Source organism: Aethalodelphis obliquidens, unplaced genomic scaffold (assembly GCF_003676395.1).
Source record: "Aethalodelphis obliquidens isolate GAN/ISIS:26980383/991018 unplaced genomic scaffold, ASM367639v1 scaffold15, whole genome shotgun sequence".
Lineage (NCBI taxonomy): Eukaryota > Metazoa > Chordata > Mammalia > Artiodactyla > Delphinidae > Aethalodelphis > Aethalodelphis obliquidens.
Genome location: NW_020837959.1, coordinates 5,233,182 through 5,254,752, shown reverse-complemented (window position 1 = coordinate 5,254,752; position 21,571 = coordinate 5,233,182). Strand labels below are relative to the sequence as shown.

The 21,571-nt window shown below is 40.5% G+C and overlaps 1 protein-coding gene across 2 annotated transcripts in view; it reads right to left on the bottom strand.

The window, feature by feature from the left end:
* Positions 1-21,045, bottom strand: part of ARGLU1 (arginine and glutamate rich 1) — a 25,263-nt gene extending 4,218 nt beyond the window's left edge. Inside the window, exons 1-3 of one of the 2 annotated variants that reach the window (XM_027115857.1) lie at positions 20,453-21,045; positions 12,215-12,440; positions 9,848-9,931 (exon numbers count right to left, since the gene is read on the bottom strand). In XM_027115857.1, the coding sequence (XP_026971658.1) occupies positions 9,848-9,931; positions 12,215-12,440; positions 20,453-20,799 (657 nt within the window). In that variant the 5' untranslated portion in view covers positions 20,800-21,045. Of the gene's footprint in view, positions 1-9,847; positions 10,415-12,214; positions 12,441-20,452 lie in introns of those variants that run through there. The other variant, XM_027115858.1, reaches the window with a different exon arrangement.
* Between the last annotated feature and the right edge of the window lie 526 nt (positions 21,046-21,571).

The following is a 21,571-nucleotide window of genomic DNA, read 5'->3' as shown; positions in this document are numbered from 1 at the left end:
GTGTGTGTGTGTGTGTGTGTGTGTGTGTGTGTGTGTGTGTGTGTGTACAGAGGGAGAGCTGTAATTAACCAGGTGATAGCTAACAGTGTTCTCCCCAGTGCTTAAGCACATAATGCCTATTACAAGTACCTGACAATGGAATGGTTTTAAAAAATGAAACCAAGCAGGTCCTTCCCGTCTTTATGTATAAATATTTGTATTTTGTTCTATTACAGCTTTAAACTAAGCATATTCAATTACACCTTGGCAAAGAAAAAAAAAAAAAGATGATGGATTTTCACTAAACTTATCATGGTAATCATATGTTAAATCTTTATGCTATACAGTGCTGTTATGTCAATTATATCTCAATAAAACTGCAGAAATAACAAAAAGACATTTTCAAATAAAAAGAATGATACAGATACAAGTGTATTTACTTTATGTAAAAAAAACATGTATCCTACAATGTGGCCTGTAATAAGTTTTCAACAATTCTAATACATCAGGGGAGGACTCCCTATTTGTAAAACTAACACTCATAAGGTTTTTGTAAAACAAAGAAGAATTTTATGACATGCATAGTTGGTCTTTAAGTTTCAGTACTTCAATAATCCTGGGAAAATCTTATTTTTTTGACCCTTACTGTATATATAAAGAATGGCTGTAACAGCAATGACAATAACCATGAAATTATGACAGGGTAATTATGAGATGAAATAAGATAATTATGAGAGAACACACTGTAAAGTGCAATACTTTAAAATGCTGGAAATTATCTTTTAAACCAAACAAAAAATATTTGAGGGCCTAAGTACAGTGACCAGAGAAGGAAAACAATTATTTTAGCTCTAAAGTAAGAAAACTGGGGCTTCCATGGTGGTGCAATGGTTAAGAATCCACCTGCCAATGAAGGGGACATGGGTTTGAGCCCTGGTCCGGGAAGATCCTACATGCCGCGGAGCAACTAAGCCCGTGCGCCACAACTACCGAAGCCCGCACGCCTAGGGCCCGTGCTCCGCAACAAGAGAAGCCACAGCAATGAGAAGCCCATGGACCGCAACAAAGAGTAGCCCCCGCTCGCCGCAACTAGAGAAAGCCCACGCGCAGCAACAAACACCCAATGCAGCCAAAAATAAATAAATAAATAAAAAATAAAATAAGAAAACTATGTTGAACTGAAAGTTACAAAACTTTTTCAACTGGAAGTTAATATCTTGATAAACTGATAAATCTTGACAATAAAAGTAAATTTTATATATTAAAAAAAAGCAGGCTATGGGCTTCCCTGGTGGCGCAGTGGTTGGGAGTCCGCCTGCCATGCAGGGGACGCGGGTTCGTGCCCTGGTCCGGGAGGATCCCGCGTGCCGCAGAGCGGCTGGGCCCGTGAGCTGTGGCCGCTGAGCCTGTGCTCTGCGGCGGGGGAGGCCGCAGCAGTGAGAGGCCCGTGTACCGCAAAAAAAAAAAAGAAAAGAAAAAACAGGCTAGTTGAGAAAAACCAAACCTGTCTCTCATTTTAATACAGTGGCTTTCAAGTGATGAAAAACTGCCTATCCATCTGTAAGTGTGATATGACTCTACACCTTACTTGCTAGGTATTCTTCTAAAGCCTTGCCTCCCACCTCCCTCTGCAGTTAACTGACTGAAAGGCTGCTTTGTTCCTGATGGTCCCATCTGCTGGCACATATATACTGTTCCTCTCCCCTCGCTTCAAATGTATGCAAAAGAAAACATTATTCCAAGTGGGGGGAGGGTATGCACATTCGTATTGATACAGGTGAACAACACTAAATTCTCCTACAAGATTAACGTGGTGGACATCAGGGAGGCCAAAGAGAAAGGTAACACACCCACCATACTAGAGCCATTACAGTGGGGAAGTCCTTCCCAGCCACTACAGCCAGGACCCTGTGTGGTCTCAAAAAGGCTTTCAACCCTGCACCCCATGCAAAAAGAATGACTGCTGAGATGAAATACACAAGAGCAAAACATACCATTATAGTAGAAGGGTCTACGTAACCCCCTTCCCAGTATCTTTTGTCTTCCCCTCCCACTTTACCTAGAGGTCCTACTGCAAAAATCTAAAGATAGAAATATTTATCAGGAGTGATTACTGGGATGATGGGAAGAACTAAAAAAATCTTACAATTAGGAATCATGCCCCTACTGGGAAATGTGAATTTCTGCATTTTAACCTCCCAAAACATACCTCCTGTTTCACTCTGCCATTCTGCAATTTTGTTTCTTTAATGCACCCTCCCCTCCATAAAAACTATCATGTATGTCCCCTTTTAGATAAACAATGAGTAAAAAAAAATTATAAAAAGAAATTTAATGTAATTAGTTTTGACCCTTAGCAAACTATTATGATGTTATTCATGTACAAGGTTTAAAAAAGAAAATAACAAAGAAGGACTGAAAAAAGCAATTCCCTCTTTTCCTCCAGGGGCCATGGCAATTTAGTTATTCTGAGAGTTACCTCCTTAGGATATACACTAACTATCATTACGGGATATCATTAGCTACTCATCTAAAGAGAAATCATACCACCACACTCCTTCTAGCCCCCTTTTACTTAAAGTACAAATAATTGCTTCAAGAAGGAACTGACTGATAGTTGAGCTTGGTTTGAAAAGAAACATTGGGTACAAAACTCACTGCCTTCCAGACCTCTGGAGAGAGTGCTCTGTGTTACTGCCAAAAGAGAAATCTGATACCTTCAGGATTTTACCATTCATGTCCTATAAACATAACAAAAAAACTGCACTCTTCTAGATGTGGTTCTTTTAATATTCTGTAGCCTAAATTCTCTGTTCTTTTACTCAGTTCTTTTGTTTGTCTTATTCAGTATTCATTCCTTTTTGTGAAAGCTCTCCTTCAATGCCTGGTGATCCTTGGCTCTTAGCACGATTACATCAGGTCTTCCCTGGTTCCCACAATAGACTTTTACTTTCCTTCCTTTTTCCTCTTCTCCCTCCCTCTGTACACCCTTATCACTCACCAAGTTCAACTATTCTCGTTACTGTTTCTACTCCCACCTGATCAAGTGCCCATCTTTTTCACTGACCTCAGTGGCTTTCTCGTTTCTAGTCTCCATCCTTCACACCACCCCACACGATGGCAATACATTAATGTCCAGAAAGTTTTTAAAAAATCGTTGCCAAGAATACATGAACATCATTAAATCAACCTTCTGCCTTATCAACTGGGAACAAGCCTCTCAGTGATTTAAAATCCTTACCTAATTTGCCCACTCTTTCAAATTAAAATATTTAATTGACATTTACATTTGATGGCATACCATATTTTCCTATCTCTTAAAATGTATAAATATGTCATTATGAGCCATCCTAAGTACTGTGCTGTTTCAACTTACATAATACACTCACTCTAGCATAAATGCCCCATTCTCTTTCCAACTATGTTAGTTTTCTGTAGCCACTGTAACAAATTACCACAAACTGGATAGCTTAAAACAGCAGAAGTTTATTCTGAAGGCAAGAAGTCCAAAATCAGTATCACTGCAACAAAATCAAGGTGCTGATATTCCAGGGCCACATTCCTTTGGCCAGTACCTTCATATCTCTGTTCTGACTTCATATCACCTTTTCCTATGTTAGTGAAGTCTGAAAGCCTTTCATCATTAGGTCTTCTCTCCCTTTCAGTCCATGTTGGCAGTGTTTCTGCTGATATAACATCTCAAAAACACTGTAAGTCTCCCATGTATATCAGGCCACTAGACAACAGGCTCTTCCACAGGTCTTTTCTGGATAATCTCATCTAATCCTGGCTTTTGCTAAAATGGCTGAGGTAACCTATGAGTCACAGGCATAAACTCTTCAGCATTAGCAAAAGGATGTCCAATCATACCCTTAGCCTTCTTTCCAGAACAAGTTTTTCTAATAGTGAATCTAATTTTAGCATCTTTTGCAATCTAAATAGGCTAAATATTTCCCCAAACATCAAGTTCTCATTTATTTTACTTCTTGATTCTTTCCTCAATTACTCTCCTCTTGCATTTTACATAAATATTCAGAAGAAACCAGATTGCACTTTACTTAGAAATATCTTCAGCTGTACATGAGCTTCATCGCTTAGATAAGTTCTCCCTTTCACACAACTGTAGGTCACAGTTCAGTTGGGTTTTCTTCCACTATATAACAAGGAATTCCTTCCCTCCAGTTTGCATAACATGCTTTCATTTTCTTTCTAACCCTAACCAGAAGTGCCTTTTTAAAAAAGGGATTTCTTTCTTTATTTTTGGCTGTGTTGGGTCTTAGTAGCAGCACCCGGGCTCCTCTCTAGTTGTGGCACATGGGCTCCAGACTGCGAGGGCTCTGTAGTTGCGGCACGCAGGCTCTCTAGTTGCTGCGAGTGGGCTTAGCTGCCCTGCGACATGTGGATCTTAGTTAGTTACCCGACCAGGGATCAAACACGCGTCCCCTGCATTGCAAGGCGGATTCTTAACCACTGGACCACCAGAGAAGTCCCCAGAAGTGCACTTAAAGCCCATATTCCTACTAACAGTCTAGGCATTTTCTATCATGTACCTCAAAATTCTTCCAGCCTCTACCCACTGTCCAATACCAAAAACACTTGCACATTTTTAGGTAACAAGTTATCACAAACTAGGTAGGCTCAAAACAGCACATGATTAGTCTGAGAGCCGGAAGTCCGATATCAGGATTACTGGGCCCAAATCAAGGTGTCAGCAGCGTGTGCTCCCTCTCAAGGATCTAAAGGGAGTCTGTTCCTTGCTTCTTCCAATTCCTGGTGGCTGCTAAGAGGATTCCTTGCCTTCTGACCACATCACTACAGTCTTCAAGGCCAGTATCTTCAAATCTCTCTCTGTTCTGTCTTTGGCTTCTCCTGTCTGTGTTTTGTGGTAGAATCTCCTTCCATCTCCCTCTTATAAGGATATATGTAAAAGCATTTAGGGCACAGTAATAATCCAGGATAAACTCCCCACCTCAAGATCCTTAACTTATTCACATCTGTGTAGACTCTTTAACTGTCATATAAGGTAACACTCGCAGGTTCTAGGGATTAGAACATGGATATCTTTTTTGGGGGGCAGGAGACATTTTTCTGTCTACTACACGAACATTAAAAAATTCTTTCTTACATCTCCCTAAGAACTCTTTTCAGAGCTCTCTCTTAATTGCAAAGTGAGATCTGGTTTACTTGAAACTTAAGTATGTGGAATACATTTCATATATAGTCAGCTTGTAAACATGGTACTATCTTTTCATCTCTCAAACTGGTGAGATACCACGTGTTACATAGCACAATGAGCACGCTAAATCTCCCTAACTGGCAAGGGAAAAGAGGAAAATTATTTCAATATTAAAGAGAGGAAATATACTATAGACCCAGAATTTCAGGAGACAGTTTGAGGGGTCGTTTTTCCTACTGACATAACCTCCTAGAACATTTCATTCCATGGCAACACCTACCACCTTCACTTAGTCTGTTTCCTGTTCTGAATAAATAAGATTCATACACATTTCAGAATAGTATCTGGGCTTATCCCAGACGCATCACTAAAAACTGTGTGAAGAAGAGGACTTTGAAAAATTTTAAGTACTACTTTTAACATTTTAAAGAAACTTAAAATTCTCCATCGTACTAACAACAGCCTTTCAAATGTTTGATGATAGCTGTGCAATGCCAATACTAACCCAAGAACTAGGAACCAATCTGCCAAAAAGCCAAGTCAAGCTAATCCACTTTTGGATTAGTTTTTGTTTGATTTTATAAATCAAATACATATGTTCGTTAATATTTTCTTGCCTCCTTATGGACAGATAAAATCAAGTATCTTGATAAACAACTTGGAACTAAAATGAGCAAAAACTACTCTTGGTCTAGACCACTTAACATGTATCATGTATGAGAGTCCGTATGGCTTAGCTAATCTGGTTCCTTACTACAGACATTACTGGGAGCAATCTTTGAAGTTTTGTCACGAGGGCTTACTTAAAACTTAGTCTAAGTGTGGCTTAAATTTACTTTCTTTACTAGTTATTCTTACCTGATCATAATGGTGATACACATTACTTGTAAAAAAAAAGTAGAAACTGGAGAAAAGTATAAAATTACTTATAGGCTTACCAATTAGAGATAACTATTCTCAGTACTTTGGCATATTTTTCTATTAAATGTACAAATATACATTTCAAATTAGGAAAATCATACTTCCCCTGTATTATCAGATGCTTTTTGACTACAGAAAAATCCCCTGTATGTATGTGTTATAATTTATCTAAAAACCTGGGCAATTTTCACTATTCAAATAAGGGGAAAACATTTTTGTGTGTGAATTGATTTGTACTGGATTCAGTTTCCATTAGGTAAGTTCTTAGGCGCAGAATTAAAATTTAAGGTTCCCGGTATATACTGATTTATTGTTATTTTCTAAAACGGTCACATCCATTTAAACTCCCAGAATAGTGCACTATATAAAGGGTCTCTTTATACCATATTCTTGCCAACACTTGCTACTAACGGGGAAAAAAAAGTCTTTTCAAATTTGGTATATAGTATTAGAGAAAAAGGAAAAGAGAGGGGGCATTTCTTTGTTTTCCCATTAAGGCTGGGATTTATTTTCAGGAATTTACTACAGCTACTTTTCATTTTACTCGTGTGAAGTTACCTCTTTTACCTCTCGAAGTAGTCCCCCCCCCCCTTTCAGGATGTTGGTCTCCTTTATTGATTTACAAGAGATCACTGTGTTATTCTTTCATGGTTATAGACAAGAAATCTCCCCCAGGGTACACTCTTTTCCAACCTGTCTAATCTGCTTTCAAAACCTGAACTTCTGACTACACATAAAGTGGGTTTACTACAACTACTACTGCTTATCCCAAGAGATCCCACACATTCTTGCTTTTTTTCTAATTGTACTTCCCTAAAGGTCTTTGCCCTACTTCATTTCCTCACCCTCTTGTCCTCACCCTAAATTCAATTTCTAACTGTCCATCAAGGTCCAGAGCAGTGGTATCTCTTCCAGGAAGGTTCCCAGGGCAATTATGTCAGTTACCTCATGTAATTCATACCACGTACCAAATAGTTCCATATCATTAGCTGACTTTTCTTGGAGTTGTCCTTGTCTCCACAATTAATACACTAATGCCTTTAAGAGAACTTAACATCCTGACTACTTTTATCTCCAAATTGCTTTTTATTCATATGTCTATTATTTTAACAAGACTTTCAATACATTCTATGTAGTATTTCCTAGTGTAAATACTAAGAAACGTGTATAAAGATTAAAGAACTGTGCTCAAAACTGAGAGGAAAGGGAAAGGACGATAAAAATGAGAGAAACTGCAATAGTGTGCCTTGCATGTTTATACAGTAACATTTTCTTGTCTCTTCCTACACAAAGGGTACTCTACTTTCCCTGCAAGGACATGGCCACCAACAGAACCAAATAAAAATTAATTCTCTCCAACAGGAACAATAATTTTTTATGCTTCCAACATTACTGAAAACAAGAAGCAAATTAGTTATGTCCAGATTTTTACCAATTTTCCTCAAATTCAAGCTGCTTCTTCCCTAAGATACCCTTTCACTGAAGTTTTATTGATAACATGCAGTCAGAGCAGTGTCACTGCAGTCTAATAATACGAAGTCAAACTCAAGGGTTCTAGAGCAGTGCTACTCTAAGGATGGTCCATGGACCAATGACAGTGCAAACTGTAACTGACCCACAATAAGATATGCAGAAGCCAAGAATAAGCATTTTAGAAACTTCTATAGCAATTTGACCTCATTTTTCTAATAATTCATCTTAACTGTATTTTGCAAAAGTAGAGGTCTGAGACAAACTGGGATTAAAAGACAAAAACAAAACCTGGGCAACTTTATCACCACTTGAAAAGCACTGCTTTAGAATATGCTTTGCTAATCTCCTATTTTTATGGTTCATTTGGGTAAACAAAGAAGGCTATTAGAGGAACGTAAGGAGGCCAAGCTGTCCCCAGGCATTCAGACAGCTACCCCAGGGTCAGAAGGGATCAAGACCTTGGCAGGGTATACCAAGCTTAGAACCTTTGCTCTAGAAGTCACAATCTGGCCTTTCAGGACATCTGCAAACTGAACTCCCTATACAGTCTCTTACACCACGTTCTAAGAGGAATTCTATCCCACGTACTGGGTAATTTTGCTTCAATGTTTCTAGCACCAACTATACTGTTCATCTCTCCTGCAAATACCCATGGCCTTACAAACAAGACTATATCTACCTTTCAAAGCTCAACCTTCAAAACTAAAATTAAGATGCACACTTCCCCTCTTACTTTCTCTCGCACTTGCACTGAGATTTTCTCCTTATGTGGAATCACTAAAAGAAAAAAGCGTTATCACATATGTATTAATCAGCAATGTATTGATACATCTTATTATGACTTCTCACCCACCTCACATTCATGGTGCTTCTTCCACCTAAGCAGATTTTAAGGTCTTTTCATTAGTAAAGCACAAGTAGGTCTTCCCCTTTCCTTGTGGCTTTCACAGTAACCAGGACAGTGATATTAAGAATCCCTTGTGTCATGTTCAGTAAGTTGTTTAGGGTATTTCTAGTTTGGCTCTTATCTGGGGCAGATTATCTTTTAAAAGATCATACTCTAGAACCAACTGCTGGTGGTTTTAACTTTCACATTCTTATTCACTATAAAACAATTATTTACAGTCCTCCTTCACCAACCCCCCAGTGGGATTCACTGTTAATTACTTAGATCCTCCCAGATCTTTTTCTGTGCCTTTATAAACACAGTCACAGAATTTGTTTTTTCTGAATCGCTTAACTGGAGCTTCCATCTTGCCTTCCTCCCCCAGTCAAGAGTATGACTTAGCAGCAAATGTCTTCCTATGGCTGCATTATTCTCAACACATTTCTAACTAGACAAAACTTGTCTAAAACCAAGAGTCCCTCTAGGGTCATGTCTTCATTCCTGGGCAGTAAATACCACTAATCCTCATTCATTCTAAGTAAATTTCCCTCTATCTCTGATTTATATTCTTACTTTGAAGTAGAATTCCTATATGCCATCTTCATAAGGAAAAGAAAATTTTCCCTTATAATGTCTGACTATCCTTCTTCATTTTTTGATTTATTTATATCCATAGTCCTTTAATTCTAGCTTTCTTTTACATCATACTGAGAATGCTTCAAAATATATTCATACTCTTAATTGGGAAAACCCTGCTACACCAAAAATTGTACCTATTTTTAAATTCTATTTTAAATGTTAGCATATGCTACAAACAAACAAATAGAAGTACTAAAATACAGAATGGGTAAGAAAAATAGAAGTGATATGTATTCATTTTTCTATTTAAAAAATTTACTTCAATATTCTTATACTGACTTCTTTATTAAAATGTAAAAATTGTATCTCCTTTTACACCTGTATCTCATATTGTAATTCTTTAAGTCTCTGTATTCCTTGTTAGATTATAAACATGAAATATGAAAAAAATTTATTAATCTGGTACACTTAGTATCAAATATATACTCTCTACTTATTCTGTCTAGTAATTGGTAACAAAGCAACTAATGCCAAGTGAAATGCTGCGTATTAGTAGACTTAATTAAGAACTTAACCTTCAAGTTTTTGTTTTTGTCTTTTTAGGAAGAAGAAATTAGGGATGGGGACAGTACAATTTCCCCTAGGAAAGCTGTTTTAAACCACTGTGAATTTTGGAACTTTCTCCAGATTAATCAGAATTTCTGGCTTGCCCCAAACAGATTCCTCTAGAAGACAGTAGCTAAAATCTACTCAACTATTCCTACTGTTCCCTCAAATCCCTTAAAATAGTCCCGAGAACTCTAAAATGTTTTTCATGAATGCTTCATACATACCAGTTTGGCTTGTGCTTCTGCAATTTTTCGGTTATTCTCTTCTAGTATTCGCTCTAGCTCCTCACGTTTTGCACGTTCTTCCTCCTAAAGGGGAGGACATGTTAAGATGTTAGAAAAATAAATTTTTTTTATTGATAAAATATTCACTAATCTTCCTCTGAATTATTTCGATCTGACTAAACAGGGTAGCTTTATAGCTACCTTCTGTCTGACAAATGATAAACTGTGCAGCCACTAAAATTTGTTTCTAGTACTAAATTTAAATCATCCCTCCCAGTCCAAACAGCAACCAACTAAACCCTCCCTAATGACAGTTTCCTGGCAATTATTACTAATACTTTAATATCACACAAATCAACAAGGACAACTACAAAACTGGATAGTATTTACCAAATTAAAAAAATAATATATAAAATATAAATAAAGTGAATATTTGTCTCACCAATTATGTATACCTACGTATTCTTTACCTATACTCCTTTAATCAGCATTAAAAGTTGAATATTTACTGTCTTGTCCAGTGTCCTGCAGAGTGTGCTCCTCGGCTGCCATACGCGCCAGCTTCCTCTTTAAAATGATTTGTACTGTTAGCTTGGCAATACCTGCATCAGCAGCTCAACCATTTATAAAGAAACAACATACAAGGAAGGCTGAGCTGAGGAATGCAGATGTTTATGGTAAGAAGGAACAAAAAATGTAATTCATCATTCCTAAGGCAAACAATTAATAAGAAAAATACATTTACTGTTAGTGAAAAATACAAATGGTAATCCATACTTCATGGAACTAAGGGCTTCTTCCATGGGGAGAATGGACTTAACATTCAGATGTTGACAATTTCTAAAGGCAGCTTATCTTGTCATCTACAATCTGAACTGAAATTCAGGAATCCAGGGGGTGCATGGTCAGGAAATAAAATTCTGTAATTTATTTTTTCTTGGAGAACTTCATGAGATTTTATAATGCAAGCTATATGAAGATTGCTTGATGGTTTGGGCAGTGTTGAGATCACAGCATACATATTCAAATGATTTTAATATTTGGAAAGACTGTCAGAGGGTTGTGTCCGTGTAAAAAAAAAATTGTTAATATGAAACAAAAAGCAAATGAAGAGAAAAAAATCTTCCTATGATTAATAACTCGCTACAAGACAGCACCATTACTCCAAAAGTATCTTCATTATTAAAGGCACTAACAAAAATTTCATATACTCAATGGCACAGAGTTTGGGATATCCACCAAATATAGACATGTATATCTAGACAGCACAAGGGAAAATGCATTTGAAAAACTAAGCTTACTGGGAAACAAGAGATTTAATAAGATGTCAACTTGTCCACAATAATGCCAAGATTAAAAATGACAATGAGTCACATATTTTGAGTCAAACATTGAAGTTCAAGAAAATATAACCACGGGATTTCCTATGGCACACACCAATGGAATTCACAGTCACTATGCAAACTATGTTGAGGGACACTCAGTGCTGTAAGGTAATTTGCCTTGAGCGTTCCAGTGACTTTCAACAAGTTTTAGGATCCTGGAGTAATCAGTGCAAATAAGCCATAAAGCTTCAGTAGCAAATTACTGTCTCACAGAAAGACATTTTCAACTTCTGCTCCAGCTGCTGATAAAACAAATCATGTGTTTAGCTTGACTCCAGACAAGGACAACCTGTTCCTTCATAACTCTCTAGAGAAAAAAAGGAGTTGTTAGTAGATACTAAAAAAGTGGACGAATAATCTGGACATTTTTCCTAAAAAGATCTTTGAAACACATTAGGAAAATGGAGGGCCTTATGATCAGAATGCTAGAATTAGTCCGTTGTGTTGAGGCAGGATTTGGGGTAGGGGGTGAGGGATAAAAGAAGGAAAAAAAGAAGAGCAAGAAAACCTACTTATCAAAAGCAGGTGCTATCACTCAATGTTAGGCCCTGCTCTTTTTAATCTGACTGAAGGCAAAAAGCCTCTCACAGTCTAGGCAATAAGAGAGATAAACAGAAAAGAAGAACACGTAACCACAGGTGGATTTTTATCCTTTTCCCTTTACCACTCCCTGTCTCCCCCCACCCTCCCAAAAAAAGAATGTAAGTCCTGCAGCCATGGCAAAAGTTTCAAACACTTCTCAAATATGTAAGCCAGCTCCATTAAATCAAAAAGTATCCTTGGATAGTTTTATGAAAATAGCTTTTAAATATCAGTCAGCACATGTGAATAGGCTAAAAAATTAACTTTCGCAGCAATGTTAAGTTTAGATGAGAAAGGAATTGGTCTGCATTCCATCTCTTTCTGAACTGCGCAGGAGGCACACCCGACACTGAAAGTTTTGCCATGGACTGTCTCTACTTTCCAAACGACCGAGCGTTACCTCTCTGGCTTTTTGCGCTGCAAGCTCAGCTTGTCTCTGTCGCTCGAGTTCTTCGAGCAACTGCTTTTCCATGATGCGCTTGGCCTCCTCGACCCTTCGGAGCACTTCTCGCTCAATCTCGTCCTTCCGTTTCTCCAATTCTTCCTCCACCCTTTTTGCCACCAATTCTTCCACTCTTCGTGCCGTTTCTTCCTCGATGAGTTTTTCTTCTATTTCCTGCTGCCGACTAGCAAACAAAGTGGGGAAAGGACTTAGATAATGTAAGAAATAAACCTAAGAACTGAAATAGAACTAGTTGTGAGTCTGTAAAACACTGAGTCTGCTTACATATTTCTAAGATTTTACAACTCATTTTCATGTAACATTCAAGGAAATGATAGATACCAAAAGATTAAGTGATACAGAAATTCAAATAAATATAAAATCATGGTTTTTTTGGTCACTTTCTAAAGTAAATACAAAAAGACTAGTGTACACAAACAGCTTATTAATGCAGTAGTTTTAGGAACTGTAGAGTGAATCTGAAACAGGAAATCTACTTTCGTTACCAGCTTCATAAGGAAAAGACAAGCTATTAAATATATGATTTGCTCCTCTGTCAATCCATTCAGTCTAAGGGTTGAGCTACAGACAAGTCAGGAGAAACTATTATGTAGCAAGCAGTTCAGACCAGCTAAATTCATTCTCCCCTCCCCCACCCCAAGCAAGATCAGAATAAAGGCAGACTCAAAGAGATTCAGACTGCTAAAGCAACATACTGTGGTTTTTAGCAAAAATACATGCAAACTTATTCAGGTTCTAAACTTTTGCCCTTTACTGCACCTTTTCTTTTGTTAACTGACTTTCAATTCAAAGCTCTTCTAGATATGGGAAAGTGGATGAAATATATTAGTATCACTTCTAAAAAGTTCAATGAAGCATGATATCGTTTAATTATTTTAACCCCATTTAGGTATTATAAATGAACTTATTCACTCAAAATGAAATTCTGTGCTGAAGATATTGACATTTATCATGGCACTATGGTGGAAACCTTGCACATTTTATACCAATGATCTCCAATATGATAGCCACTAGGCAGATGTGTCTGGTTTGAATTGAAGATTAGTAAGAAGAAAAGATATATAAGATCTCATGTATTTTTATTTGATTACATGTTAAAATGACAGTATTTTGAGGCAGACTGGGAATATATTAAAATTAATTTCACTAGTTCCTTTTTAATGTGGCTCACACTGTATTTCTCTTGAACGGCATTACTTGAGACAATAATTTGTGCTGGAATGAATGCAGAGACTCTGAAAGTATACCTAAATCCTAAGAGGTCAATCTATTAATGCTGCATATTTCTCACAATCCACAAAATTAAACAAAATCTGTAACCCTTCCATCTTTTGATGACTCATACATATGTATGAGTCATTCAATTTATCTGTTTAGTAAAGGCTTTACAGTTTCTAAGTGACCTTTAAATACCCAATCCACTTCAACCCAACTCTACTTTGGGGGGTGATTCAATTCCCACTGAAGTGCTTTCATTCTCAACTCCTGTTATTTATTCACAGTGTTACCATACTGACACCAATGTATCTAATATTCTGATTCATATCTGTTTCTGCATTTATAATCCCTACATACTTCTGTCAGGGAGATAGCAACTACTTGAGAAGTCATAATTTCTGTTAGGTTCTAGATATCTGCAATAACCATTCTTGTTTCTTAAATATCTCCTCCCCAACACTAAATTATTGGTGATTTTCACTGGGGGAAAACCCCCCCCACAAAAGCCTAACATGTACTCTCTATCTATACTCCTTTTCCTTTTTTAACTTTGAATGAAATATAGTATTAGGGTAGTTTCAATAAGCCTTTAGCTATAGCAGCTTAGTAAAAGAGAAGAGATATCCACCCCAACGCTAGAATGGCCAGGAATACCTAAAAGCCATCAGGCAGCTATTTCAATGGAAATTAAACTACATTCCAAACATAAAAATATTGTTTCTCTACTTCATCCAAAGAGAAAAACAGAAATATGAAATGAAACAAGCAAGCTAACAACTGCTGAACCTGGATGACAGCTGTATGAGGATTAATACCCTATTTTGCTGAATTGGAAAGCTTTCATGACGCGAAGTTTCAGAAGCATACACACCCCGCCCCACGCTTTCTTCTGTTAGTTGGTTCTTATAAAATTAGTAAATGTAGCGACGTCTACAAAGAAACCTCATTTTAAAATTTCAAAAATGGTACAACTCTTAAAGCAGAACACTGTAAACCAAGTTCCAGTTAAAACTTTCCACACAAAGTAAAAGATGAGGGAAAAGAATTGGATAAGGCTTTGGGTTTGTTTATCAGTAGAAAAGCTGCCTAATTAACTCAGGAATTTGGTAAAGGTGGAAGAGACCTGACACATGCTCAGGGTTTCTGTCAGGCAAACAGTCCCTAGAGGACAGCAATATGGCACAATGGCCAGTGGGACCACACCTCCACAGATCTGGTCAGCAAGGAGAAAAGAGCTCAAACCAATCCAGTTCCTTACAGCAGGAGCCAGATCAGCATGCTGTCAGCTCCCTGTGTCTCTGCTCCCACTGATGGACACCAAACCAGAGAGGCCAGGGTGACAAGCAATGTAGGCAACAGGTGGCTGCTGCTAAGGAGTCCGTTCTAAGTACAGCTCAGCAGTTTTCCAGCCTAAAGGGGAGGGCAAGCGGAAACTCCCAAGCTCAACTGAAACCCAGAGGATGAGAAATGGCCTAGTGGAGTTTCTTACAAGGCTGCTCATCCCCCTTTGTTCCTGAAGGCACCACGGCACACCCCCAGGACTGTAATTAAGCCTTGCTGCTGCGCCCTACACAAGGAGACAGGCAAGGTCAGGGCACCAGAGCAGAGCTGTTCCCCTACAAGCATGATCAAGGATATAATTTTTGCTGTCGCTGTTATTTTCAGTAAGGTTAAAATTGTTACTTCAGCACTCAGAAAAAAATTTAAATCAATTTTTGGATCCAGTGCTGAAAAAGTTAAGAGCCGGATATTGCTTTAATCCCCTCCCCCCCCCCACTTGGATCCAGAAAACCAAGGGCACACGAACAAGAGAATTAAGCACTTGAGAGATACGACAAGTCTGTATTGAACAACCTACTATGCACTAGATGCTGTGCTAGAAACCTGAACCCCACTAATACCTACTAATAGAGCCTATACTTCTGCGACTCTGTTCTACAGCTAAATACAAGTATTAACATACATGATAAGTAAAAATTCTCCGCATGTCTCAGCAATCTCTGTATTCCTGTGTTTTTCTTCATTTGTCTTGTCTTTTCCCACAAAAGCACAAACATATAAGGTACAGAATTGAATGAAACTTAGTACAACATAGCCTTCCTCTACCAGTTAGCCGAAGGAGGGTGGGAGGGATAGGTGGCTCTTAAAATTTTAAAAAGTTCATTCTTATTGATGACAAACTTATTATCATAATCAATGATAAGGCAGCAACTGGGCTAACTTTCCTAAGAAGCCCTGAAACTTTCTCAGAAAAGAAAAAAAACCCAACAACCCATTTTTGCCATTAGTATCTTAGGAAAGATCCTTCACCTAAAATGACTGCCTAGCCATTCCTTAAAACTGTTGCCATAGGAGTTGTCACTCTCTTGATATTCTTTTCTCTCTCTAATCTTTTCCTCAGGCTCCTCTGCTGAATCCATCCCCTTGCTAAGAATCTGTGAGGGCTTCTCTGATGCTGCAGTGGTTGGGAGTCCGCCTGCCAATGCAGGGAACACGGGTTTGAGCCCTGTTCCGGGAAGATCCCACATGCCGTGGAGCAACTCAGCCTGTGCGCCACAACTACTGAGCCCACGTGCCACAACTACTGAAGCCCGCATGCCTGGAGCCCGTGCTCCGCAACGGGAGAGTCCACTGCAATGAGAAGCCTGCGTGCCACAAGGAAGAGTGGCCCCTGCTCGTCGCAACTAGAGAAAGCCCACGTGCAGCAGCGAAGACCCAACGCAACCAAACAAACAATCTGACGCTGATGAAAGGGTTGAATGAAAACCTTGAAGTTTTTCAATAGATAAGAGTAGGTCCTCATTTTCTCCATGCTCTCATAACACTAATCACAATCAACTTTAAAATGGCAACTATTAAAACAAACAGCAAGGGCCCATCGTTAAATGCGAGTGTGACTTTGTACAGAGCATTGGTTAATATTATTTTTAAGTCTTTAAAATGTACAAACTCAACCCTAGTAGTGTCCTTCTAGGAACTGCTTCATAATATTAGCAAACAGTATTTACTCAGTACTGAATAGACACCAACTAACTACACTGCCAAAAGCTTTATACTCCACAGCATAATGTGCATCTCTGATGGCTCCTGAGGCTAAACAGGTGACTGAGAGGTGACCCTCAACCTAGGCAACTCCAAAGATAACGATCTTAAGCATGCTACTACCCTGCACTGTTTCTCCACGACAAACATTAAAGGCAAAGGTATGCACAAAAATTTAGCTACCAAAATAATTACCTAAAAAATTGATAAAATTCTTACCAACATCAGCTTGATCTTATGCCCTAATGTTTTGTCTCAAAGCCCTAACCTCCCTGAGGTACGTAGTTCCAATATAGCGAATTTGCTCTCACAATGAGCATTCTTCTAAGAATCACTCACATAGATCCCAGTTCACTTTAGACACTTGGATTTAGGAGGCTCTCGATATGCCATGCAATTGAACATCAAGTATATGCGAACCTAGATACCACAGGCTACAGTAAGTTACTATGCCATTAATATTATCCTGATCTGCTGCAAGTCATTTTCAGCCACTCATTTTTTCCAACAGTTATCACAACAGGCATAAAGCGTCTCAAAATAATACATAGGAAAAATGATAAGGGTGCAGAGGAGGAAAGAGAGAGCAACACTGAATGACTGGGACATAAGGAGAAGGAAATCTTTTGAACTGAATTTTCAACCACAGGAATGAACTTTTCAACAGTGAGGAAAAAAAATTTTTTTTAATTTTAAGGTCTGCCTTTTACTGCATCAAGATCGTAACTTGTAAGATCACTTCTTAAAATCACCAGGTTCAATCTGCCTACATGTAAAAAAATTACATTAAATAACATTATTTACTGAGTCTCATTACATACATGCCAAGTATCACCTAAGTACTTTTAATCTTCACAATAAGCGAGACAGGTATCTCCATTTTACAGATAAGAAATCAAGCTCACAGGCAGGTAGTTTATTCAAGGCCTCAGAATTGTAAACGGCAAAACATCTGGTTTCCAACCTTAAGGAGACTTTCTAATCGGTTAAGCCCAAGAGATTTTAATTTTGCTGTCTCTCTCCATCTCACACTGGACCTCTAGAAGGTACACTTGACAGTGCGTGTTCTTCTGTTACGTTCTCTGCTGTCTACTACACCACACACTTGTCTCCCTTTGTCCAACTGTACATCCAGACATTCCCTAAGGTTCTTTCAGTCCCATGAATCAACTGCTCTTCTCCCTCCACTCTCTGCCTGGGCCATTCTATCTACTCTCAAGGTTTCCCCCAGGCTTCAGTCTCCCGTGTCAACCTTGGATGAACTCACTATGTCCAAAATCGAGTGCCTACATTGGAAGTGCCAAGTGCAGGTTTCTGACATTTTAACTAGTGATTGACCCACAGCAGTCACTTAAACATTTGGTGGCTGAGATGCAATAGCCACAATATAAACATGAGAGCCAAAACAATGCTTTATTTCCCCTATGTTTCACATCCAATTTTGTTTGCCCTAAATGCTTCTTAAATCTGCCCCTCTCTTCCATTCCAACAACTGCTCCCTCACTACTCCTATGTGGACTTACTGTAACTTTCTATCCTACACAGCAGTACATGCTCCATTGAAAACCAAACCTACAATCCCACGCCATTTGCCTGCTTAAAACCCTTCTGGTTTCTATGATGAAATCCAAGCTCCTTAATATGGCAAGACCCTTCTCATGATTCCCTGCCTCTATCTACCTCTCCAGCCACTCCATGACTTGAATACTTACAGAAATGCATGTGCCAGTCAATATTCACCTCTTTACTCCACCTAAGACCATACTGCACCCCTCCCTTTATTCTGGCAGGGGTGGAGGGGGCTCCCTCCCTTGGTCCACAAGTATTCTCCTATGCTTAGCCTGACAGAATCCTATTTTTACCTGCCACTCACTCGTGAGGAGCACTAAGGTGTTTACCCATCCAGGATGCTTCCTTTTTACAGTCACATCACTATCACTGAATTTACCACACTGTATTATTATCTACCTACCTGTCTTCAAGCTAGATGGAGACCTTGGAGGGGTCAATCATCTTCAGAGTAACAGCTCCTAGCATAGTGTCTGGCACTTATTAAGATGCTCCATAAGTATCAGGTGAATGAACTAACCAACAGGATTTGTAAATAAACAACTACTTCTGCCCATTCCCATGACTGCAAAACCTAGATCTTTCAATCGTCTCCTCTGTATTATTAGGCATTAGAGCGTACTAAGTAGTGCCTACTGCACGACACGCAGGGATTCAGTGAACAGGTGGCTGCTAGCTCTGCCCCCTCCTCCCTTCATAAATGCTAACGGCCATGTGCTTCCTCTATCAACTTGGGACAATGTAACTGCTCTATTTTCTCATTTCATCCCTGGATTTCTTCTCTGCTATTCGTGTGTAGCTTGCTAAATGCTTCTATCTATTCCTTGGATACCAAGTTTCCTTTCACTCTTCCCCGTAAGTTTCGGCTCTCTAATGAATGGCAAATCATTACTGTTTGGAGGTATCCTTTGTTTTCACATGGAAATACTATCTCAGAATTATCTTAGCTAATTTTTTAAAATGTTCATCTGTTGACAGTTATTTGAGAGCTACATCTTCACAGTTAAGGATCTTGTTCCAGACCAAAAAAACGGGATTCTATATAATCACGGTTTCTTGTGACACAATTATTCGTACTCGGTGTTCATACTTCCCACCGATAGTTCTAAGTAAAGGAAAAATGCAAGCGTTGTGCATGTTTTAAAGAAACGCAGTGAAAGAGATCTCCAGGTACTGCTTCCTCCAGTAATAATAGTTAGTTTTCCAGTCCCCTACCTCTTAATGATTTCCTTTCAGAAACAAGCTTTGCTGGAACATAACACAAACTACACTGCAGAGACTGAAAACGCCTACACGGTTCAGCACTCATAAATCTGTCTCAGGAAAATTCTATATTCAGTAACTCTCCTGCCTTATGAGCACTTTCTAAACATGCACTGAAGAACTGAGGAAGATGGCTGGTTAAACAGGGAGAGTTAGCAAATCTCTCTACCTTTCAACGTGGCTTTGGGAAAGAATACCCAGCGCATCAGAGTACCAGGGTCTTGAACCAAAACACAACTCTACACTTTAAAACCAAAATTTCATTCGTTTGGAATCATTTGCACCTACTCTTAGACCAAAAGGTACTTGAGAGGTGACTCTTCTGCATATGATCAATGCAAAAGTAAAAGCGAATATTCTATCTTCTGAACAGCACGTATACACCAAAAAGGGAAACGAGTTACGTCTTGCACCGAAGTGTGCTACGGAGACCTACAGCCCATAACTAGTAAAGAGTGAAAAGACGGAGCAGGCTTCGATTGGTTACACAGGTGAACTCAAGCGTCAAGATTCATTTACCTCACTGCACACCTAAGCTGCGCGCATTCTGTTTTTACACCTCAGAAAACAAAAAGAGCAGGCCCAAGACAGGAAAAGCGACCGCGACGTCTCTACCAGCAGGAGTACACTAAAGTATAAGGACTTATATTGGGTGCGTGTACGTTTCAACCACCTAAAGCGGTTCACCTCCGAGAATCCCTGTCCCGCGTTTAGGGTGCAAGGCAAGAACGCTCTTCTGCAGGGGCCCCCCAACGTCCTCCGTCCACTTTCCGGGGCCAGCCTGCTCCAACCCCACACGGAACTCCACCCTCTACTTCCGGGACGCTCCTCCTCCTCTCGCGCCAAAATGCTTGCCCTGCTCCAAGCCCTTCCAGCTCCATCTCCACTACTGCCCTTCCCAGCCAACTCGTGGGTCTGTCCTGCCCCAGGCTTTCCATAGGCCAGGGTTGCAGCCGCTCGGGGCCGGTCCCTGCGACCCCGCTAACCTCCTTCACTCGCCCCAGGGCCAATCAGCTCCCCCTCCCCGCCACCCCGCACCCGCCGCCTCCCCGGTTCCCGGCCCCTCCCCCCGCGGGCACTCACATTTTTCGTTGCCGCTCGAACTCTGCTTTCTTCTCCTCCTCCTCTCGCTTCTGCTTCTCGTCCAGGCTGCTGCGCTTGCTCACCGTGCGCCCGAAAATGTCGATGCGATCGGGCGGGGACGAGGCGCGCTCCCGGTCCCGCTCGCGCCGGGACACGGCCGTGTTGGTGGAGCGCGAGCGGGACCGCGACTCCCGCCGCCGGTTCCGTTTACTTTCCCGGGACTTGGAGCGCTTTCGCACGCGCTCCTTGTCCCGAGACCGCGACCGGGACCGGCTCCGCTTCTTGTTGTGTTTGCTGCTCTTGGTGTGTTTGGAGCGGGACGAGCTCCGGCTCCGAGACCGGCCCATCCTTCCGGGCGACGCTGGGACTAACCGCTGGCTTCGGGCCCCGCACGTGCCCGGCTGTCCTCGCCTCCGCTTCCGGAAGCGGGCTGGCAATCTTGTCGAGGCTGGGGGAAGGAGAGCTATCAGCGAGCTGACTTTCTGCCTCCCCCTGAGGCCGACGGCCGCCACGAAGGCCGCCGCCAACGACAAGGCCGCAACGCCAGGAATTGCTAAGATGGCAGCCGCGGCTGCACCGGCCGCCCCTCCCACAAGGCCCCGCGCGCAACGCGCCGTCACGCGAGCCCCGCCCCCTGACGCTCCCTGCGGAAGGCGTGGCGAGCGCTTCCGAACGCGCTCGGCTTTTTCCGCCAGCCTCAAGCCGGCTTGCCGCGCGGGCGCGGGAGTCCTTCGCCTCCTCACCAGAGCAGTTTTGCTTTCTGGTAAGATGCTGACACCGTAAGCATGGAACTTTCCCGTTTTGGTGCGAATGAAATCGTGCCTCGGTACCAACTTCCTGACTGCATTGTATCCTAGGAACTGGTTTTGTCAGGTAGGCCAAAATGGTGTGAGAGAGACCCTGGGCAGATCACTTGCCTCTCTGAGCTGAGCTCCCTCATTTGCGCAGTGGAGACACCAGACACCACGCTTTATGACGTGGTTGTGAAGCTCACAGGGTACAAAGGAGACTGAGATACATGGAAGCCAGTGCTTATGTAGGGCTTCAGCGGCCAAGTGCGAAAACTCATGCCTCCGTTTTAAATCTGAGTTCAGTAAAAGGCTTAAAACTCAAGAGAGT